Raw genomic sequence first — 7,315 nt, forward strand, 5'->3', positions numbered from 1 at the left:
CTAAATGATACAAATGATGTAAAAGATTCTACATATTTATATTGAAAAAAAAAAAGGTAAAATTTCATTCAAGGCAGACTTCTATAAATGTTCTAGAAATTTTTATTAATTGTATTTATTTTCAAATTCGTTTTAAATTTTAGATTGAGATTATGAGTAAATTGAAATTAAAAAAAAAATTGTTTTCGCCCAGGATCGAACTGAGGACCTTCCGCGTGTTAGGCGGATGTGATAACCACTACACCACGAAAACTGTGATTATCGATACGAACCAAATATCACAAGACGCCGAATTGTCCCCATTAAAGGTAGTCGAGACGGTCAGGCGTCCTTGTCTGACTACTACCAGAGAGCCTGAAATTTTATTCTTGTTTGGCACGTAATCACTTTTACGTTTATTGAAATTACAATCAATATGTTATCATCAAATATCGAAAAGATTAGGGGCACAAGTAAAAAAATGTCATCATTTTACAGTGTTGATTGGCAATATTACCCCCCCCCCCCTTCGAATACTTATAAGAAAAAAACTCGACTAAAAAGGTATCGTCCGAGAGATTTTTAATATGAATTTGTAAAAATTATAGAAAAGGAAAATGTGAAAATGTATGTTTGAAAAAGAAATACAAGAAAGGTACCGCATAATTTAGATGGAGAAATATTCAAAAAAAAGGGATGCAAAAAAGTTATGTTTCCGCCCAGGATCGAACTGAGGACCTTCCGCGTGTTAGGCGGATGTGATAACCACTACACCACGGAAACCGCGATATTAATCATAACAACAACTGTCCAGGTGAATACACGTTTATCTTATCAGGCTTATTCTCAAAAGACAGCATCACATAACAAAAAAAGTATTGAATTACGAAAAAAATATTGAATCATTTTATTGATTTTTTCCAATTTTTCTCATAACGAAAATTGAAAATTTTATTAAGATCATAATTTTTAAAAGGATTTAGTTAGAGAGTGTCCATCGAAATGTGATAATCAATCGGGAGTGATAAAATAGGGAAAAAAAAAAAAGTACACTTTTGTATAAAGCTAATGTTATTCATTTAATAATATATTGTTATTTTTTTTCATTTAAGATAAAGAAGTGACAATAAAATATATGAACAATATCAAACATTTAAAAAAAAAAAAGCAGAAAACAACGATGATGAACAAAAAATGTAAATTTTATGGGAAAAGGTTCGAAAAATTTGTTTCCGCCCGGGATCGAACCGGGGGCCTTCCGCGTGTAAAGCGGATGTGATGACCACTACACCACGGAAACGACGATGTGTATGAGAATCCGTCGAATCGTCCTGGAATGTGATCACAATAATTGTTCCAGTGAGTAATTTTTTATTATTATTATTAACGAGATTGAAACAGTTTTTCAGGCTTTAAAGTCTTTTTTATGCAAAATAATGTCAGAGGAATAGGTGTTAAATAAGCGCAAGGCAAAAGTGTGGTTTCCGTGGTGTAGTGGTTATCACATCCGCCTAACACGCGGAAGGTCCTCAGTTCGATCCTGGGCGGAAACATAACTTTTTTGCACCCCTTTTTTTTAAATATTTCTCCATCTAAACTGCGGGGGTAGTTTTCTTGGATTTCTTTTCAGACATATATTTTCAAGGCCCTCTTTTCTTTTCAAATTAAAAATCTCTCGGACGATACCTTTTTAGTCGATTGTTTTTTTCTTATAAATATTCGAAGTGGGGGTAATATTGCCAATCAAAAATGTAAAATGATGACATTTTTTTACTTTTGCCCATAATCTTTTCGATATTTGATGATAACATATTGATTGTAATTTCAATAAACGTAAAAGTGATTACGTGCCAAACAAGAATAAAATTTCAGGCTCTCTGGTAGTGGTCAGACAAGGACACCTGACCGTCTGGACTACCTTTAATGGGGACAATTCGGCGTCTTGTGATATGTGGTTCGTATCGATAATCACAGTTTTCGTGGTGTAGTGGTTATCACATCCGCCTAACACGCGGAAGGTCCTCAGTTCGATCCTGGGCGAAAACAATTTTTTTTTTAATTTCAATTTACTCATAATCTCAATCTAAAATTTAAAGTAAATAATCGGTAAATAAAAATTTATATTTTAAATAAGACATTTAACTTATATACAAAAATTTAAATAAATAAAGTAAAAAAAAAAAAAAATTATGTTTCCGCCCAGGATCGAACTGAGGACCTTCCGCGTGTTAGGCGGATGTGATAACCACTACACCACGGAAACACATTCAATTACGCGTTTACATTCCAATTTATAACTCTTGAAATGGAATTAAAATTTTACTCATTTATTTATTTTACTGATTTAAATAAAGAAAAAACCGTTATTTTAAATTATTGTGGGTTGATATACGAGATGTTGTTTTTCCCAAAAAATGTTTTTTCTCCCCTCCTTCATATTTATTAAATTTTTATGAATGTGATTCTTTGTATGGAACCTCCTTTAATAACAACAACAACCTGATACTTTCACTTCGTTAAAAAAAAAAAAAATCGGTAAAAGACTTATACAATCCTTTAAAAACATATCGGAAAATAATTTTTTTTTTTTTTTTCAATGGATTATAATCATCAATATTATCAATAATTTAATAAGTTACATATGGATACTCATCGTTATATTTATTTAACGTGGGTTTTTTTCTTAATAAATGCCTACACGCGTTAAAAAAAAAAAAAAAAATTTTTTACTCGTATTTAGCATATCATTGACATTGTCTTCTCATGGTCGACATCTTTAATCCCTCGAACTTCTTTTTAAACTAATGTTAACCACAAATTTAATATATTAAATTTTATTATTATTATTATTTTTTTACTTCTTTCATGATAAGGTTATTTGATATTAATAATAATAATAATAATAAAGAAGGGAAAAAAATTTTTTTTAAAATCAGTATATAGTAGGAAACTTATAAAATTGGTAAGTCTTAAGCATTTTATTTATTTATTTAAAATTATTATTATTATTATTATTATTTACGTTGTGTGTGCGTGTGCGCGTGCGTGTCATCGCATCAAATATTAAAAACGCGTAGTAATATTATTATTATTATTTTTTTTTCCCCATTTTATTTTGTTCGTTTTCCCTTTTTTTTTTAATTCCGAGTGATGATAATTGATAAGAACCTTAATCAAGTCAAATTATTTTAATTAAATTTTAATAATAATAATAATAATAATAATAATAATAATAATAATAATTAGGTTTGTGAATCGATCTGTCCTGGATAAAATAAATTTATTATTATTATTATTTCTTTGTTCTTTACACGGTTTCGGCCATTTTAATTAAATATATATATATGTATGTGTGCCATTATTAAGACCTTGATGGAAATTTATTATTATTATTATTATTGATTATTTGGCTTTTAAAAGCTCCGCCATTTTGTTTTTCTTTTTTTTTTCTCATTAAGAATTCATTTGAGGACAAAACAAAAAATTTAACACGTGGATAAAAAAATTATGGAGAAAGTAAATAATAATAATAATAAATGAATGTAATTGTTAGAAAGTTTTTTTTTTTTTTTATCCTGGAAATAAATTTTAAATTTAAATTTAAATATACTTTCTCTCTCTCTCTCTCTCTCTCTCTCTCATTTTAGGTACACAAAGCGTACACAATGAAAGGATTATTATTATTATTATTTTTATTATTATTGGGAATTTTTTGGGTGGATGGAAAACCAACGATTTATATGAAAAATGAAAATGATAAACTCGAACCAGGTACGTAGGAATAATTTTATTATTATTATTATTATTATTATTTTTTGGCGGTTTTTTTAAAAATTTATTGTTTTCCCCTCCCCTCCCAGTACTTTTACCGGTTTCGTCAACCGTCATACCCATTCCTGTTGGTTATTATCAAGTTAGTACAGGTATTGGAGTTCACAATGGGAATAAATTAACAAAACAAAAAATGAAATTGACAAAACCTTCAGGTCCAACGAAATTAATAACAGGTAAATAATATATTAATTAATATATCAATAAGTTAAATTAAAATTAAAATTGTTTTTTTGTTTAGTTTCAGGTTTGAAAAAAATGGGAGCTCATGAAACAATTAAAGATCATTAAAGAAAACAACAGCAAGAAAATTTTTTAATTTTTTTTTTTTTTTTATATTAACAAATCACGGTTACCATTTTTAATCATCATCATTTTTAACACTGTACCTGAAAATTATTAAAGCTTTAATTATTTATAATTATCTTTTTTTTTTTTTTTTAATTATTAACAATTATGTTTTTGGATTTTTGCTTTTTTTTTGTTTTTAATTAACGTTTAATTTATCATTAAATAATACAAAAAAAAATTTTTATTTATTTGTTTTTAATTAATTAATAAGTTTTTTATTAACACATAATAATAATAATAATAATAAATTTTTTTTAATTATCAATAATTAAATTTTTGTAATGAATGTTTAAATTTTTTTATTTCAATACATATTTTTCATCATGCATTTAAATTCTTTTTAAATGAATTAAATATTTAATTCTTCTTGTAATTAAATTATTATTATTATTGTTTTAAAAAATATTTATGTATAAAGTAAATTTTTTTATGTTTAAACTGTAAATTTTCATTGAGCCAATTATGAATCTTGTATTATTATTATTAATATTTTATTAAATTTTTAAGTGATTTATTTATAAGAATTGGTTTTTTTGGTTCGAATACATTCTGTTAGTGTGTTTAAATAAAGAGTGATGCAAATTTTAACGATTGAAAAAGGAATCAAATTTCAAATTTGATTAAATTTGTTGATCATGTTTTTACATTCAGTTAAAGTAAGGTTAGATTTACATAGCCATTTTTTTTTATTGAGGAGGAATTGTGACACGACAAAGTGGGAGAAGAAAAAAATGGCGGTAATTAATACGTTAAACTTAAGTCATAGTCATTTTATATGGGATTTATTACATGTCACGTTTTTTTTTTTTTAAATAAATTTTTAATTAGTAATGGGTGTAATTAATTAATAATAATTAATTTTTTTAGTGTAAGTTTTTAGATTTGATTTGATTATTTCTTTTCGATGCAAACTTTCTCTTACTTTTTTTATTTTATTGTGTTAAATTAAAATCTCACAAGTGGTTAAATTTTATATTTTCATTTTTAAGATAATTTAGTACTCACTGGAAAGATTTGATTACGGGCAAATTTATGTAATTAAGTGATTATTTGTGATTTTAGAAAGAAATAATTGCAATAAAGTGTTTTCTTTTTAGTGATACATTAATTTTGACATTCATAAAAATATATTTTTTCAAAATGAATAAGTCTTCGACTTCATCAATATCAAATCAACAAATGTTAAAAATGGAGGATTTATTGGAAGAAATTACAGAGATACAAAAAAGCAATCAAAATCCAGAAAAAATTATGATAAGAGTGGAGGAAATTATTAAGGAATCAAGTAGTATGGTTGAAGATTCAACATTATCGAATGAAGTTGTTTTAGATGCTAAAATTCTTCATATAGGTTCTGATTGTATTAACTCTAATGTGTCATCATTGGTAACAAATTTAACATCGTTTAATGAAGATAAATACATTAATGGAGTTCTTAACTACATTGAAGAAATAAGCGAAGATAGCCTTAGTGAAATAAAATGGGATAATATTGCCCCATCTACTTACACATTATTTAAAAAGTCTGAACCTGTTACTTTTATGCTTGGACCATTAAAATTAAAAGCAACAGAAAATGTTGATTCTGTTATAAAAGAAAAAGTTGAAAGGCAAAAAAGAAGTCAACAACAAACAGAAAAAATTACTTTGGCAAGTAGTGATGATTATGAACCAGTTCATCAAGAAGATACCAGTGATGTCTATAAACATATTTTTAAATGTCTAATACAAGAGTATATTAAAAATAATAAGAAACCAATTAATTATGCAAAATTTATATTAGATCCAATGGATTTTTGGAAAACTATCGAAAACATATTTCATTTTTCATTTTTAATTCGAGATGGCAGCGTGAAAATGTGTCTTATTAATGATGAAATATTTACTAAACCAATGTCGAAAAAATCAAATGATAATCCTGTATCTAGTAATGTTCAATTTTGTCTAACATTAAGTTATGATGATTGGAAAAAACTCGTTGAAAAATTTGAAATTACAAAACCTTGCATTTCTCCTAATGAGTTACAAAGTAAAAAATGATTTTAGTAAGTACTAAATTAATTTTTAAAAAAATTTTTTTGATTTTCGATTTGTATGAAAATTTTTAAAAGGTTTTAAGGTTTTAGTCTAGAAAATTGAAAAGGTATTTTTTTTAAATTTTAGAATTGTAAGAAAGATTGTTTGCGAAAGAAGAAAAAGTTCATTGAATACATTGTTATACATCAACTCATTATTAAAAAATACCTAAAGTCCAAGTTGGAGGAAGATTACACTATTGTTGGGTGACTTAAACAAAAAATTATTAATTTTCATAATAATTAAATTATAAAACTAATAAAAAAATATTTTTTTTTTTACAGATCACATCGCGTTCCTAAAAGAAAAAATGGAAATCTTGCAAATTGTTTTATCGAAAGTTCTAAATGATACAAATGATGTAAAAGATTCTACATATTTATATTGAAAAAAAAAAAGGTAAAATTTCATTCAAGGCAGACTTCTATAAATGTTCTAGAAATTTTTATTAATTGTATTTATTTTCAAATTCGTTTTAAATTTTAGATTGAGATTATGAGTAAATTGAAATTAAAAAAAAAATTGTTTTCGCCCAGGATCGAACTGAGGACCTTCCGCGTGTTAGGCGGATGTGATAACCACTACACCACGAAAACTGTGATTATGGATACGAACCAAATATCACAAGACGCCGAATTGTCCCCATTAAAGGTAGTCGAGACGGTCAGGCGTCCTTGTCTGACCACTACCAGAGAGCCTGAAATTTTATTCTTGTTTGGCACGTAATCACTTTTACGTTTATTGAAATTACAATCAATATGTTATCATCAAATATCGAAAAGATTAGGGGCACAAGTAAAAAAATGTCATCATTTTACAGTGTTGATTGGCAATATTACCCCCCCCCCCCTTCGAATACTTATAAGAAAAAAACTCGACTAAAAAGGTATCGTCCGAGAGATTTTTAATATGAATTTGTAAAAATTATAGAAAAGGAAAATGTGAAAATGTATGTTTGAAAAAGAAATACAAGAAAGGTACCGCATAATTTAGATGGAGAAATATTCAAAAAAAAGGGATGCAAAAAAGTTATGTTTCCGCCCAGGATCGAACTGAGGACCTTCCGCGTGTTAGGCGG

General features: G+C 26.6%; 1 protein-coding gene and 7 non-coding genes across 8 annotated transcripts; 3 read left to right on the plus strand and 5 right to left on the minus strand.

Annotated features, from left to right (window-relative positions):
- Positions 1 to 180: 180 nt before the first annotated feature.
- On the minus strand, positions 181 to 253 carry Phum_PHUM091690. Its single transcript has one exon. It is a non-coding gene; the product is annotated as a tRNA-Val (tRNA).
- A 436-nt stretch (positions 254 to 689) lies between these two features.
- On the minus strand, positions 690 to 762 carry Phum_PHUM091700. The gene has a single exon. It is a non-coding gene; the product is annotated as a tRNA-Val (tRNA).
- Positions 763 to 1,206: 444 nt separating this feature from the next.
- Phum_PHUM091710 lies at positions 1,207 to 1,279 on the minus strand. The gene has a single exon. It is a non-coding gene; the product is annotated as a tRNA-Val (tRNA).
- Positions 1,280 to 1,459: 180 nt separating this feature from the next.
- Positions 1,460 to 1,532, plus strand: Phum_PHUM091720. Its single transcript has one exon. It is a non-coding gene; the product is annotated as a tRNA-Val (tRNA).
- Positions 1,533 to 1,952: 420 nt separating this feature from the next.
- Phum_PHUM091730 lies at positions 1,953 to 2,025 on the plus strand. The gene has a single exon. It is a non-coding gene; the product is annotated as a tRNA-Val (tRNA).
- Positions 2,026 to 2,169: 144 nt separating this feature from the next.
- Phum_PHUM091740 lies at positions 2,170 to 2,242 on the minus strand. Its single transcript has one exon. It is a non-coding gene; the product is annotated as a tRNA-Val (tRNA).
- A 3,059-nt stretch (positions 2,243 to 5,301) lies between these two features.
- Phum_PHUM091750 (protein C10orf86, putative) lies at positions 5,302 to 6,292 on the plus strand (the record flags this gene model as incomplete). Its single annotated transcript, XM_002423840.1, has 2 exons — positions 5,302 to 6,190; positions 6,273 to 6,292. The coding sequence occupies 2 exons, from the start codon at positions 5,302 to 5,304 to the stop codon at positions 6,290 to 6,292; spliced, it is 909 nt and encodes a 302-aa protein (XP_002423885.1).
- Positions 6,293 to 6,760: 468 nt separating this feature from the next.
- Phum_PHUM091760 lies at positions 6,761 to 6,833 on the minus strand. Its single transcript has one exon. It is a non-coding gene; the product is annotated as a tRNA-Val (tRNA).
- Between the last annotated feature and the right edge of the window lie 482 nt (positions 6,834 to 7,315).

This window comes from Pediculus humanus, genomic scaffold, assembly GCF_000006295.1.
Source record: "Pediculus humanus corporis 1103172107444 genomic scaffold, whole genome shotgun sequence".
Taxonomy (NCBI): Eukaryota; Metazoa; Arthropoda; class Insecta; order Psocodea; family Pediculidae; genus Pediculus; species Pediculus humanus.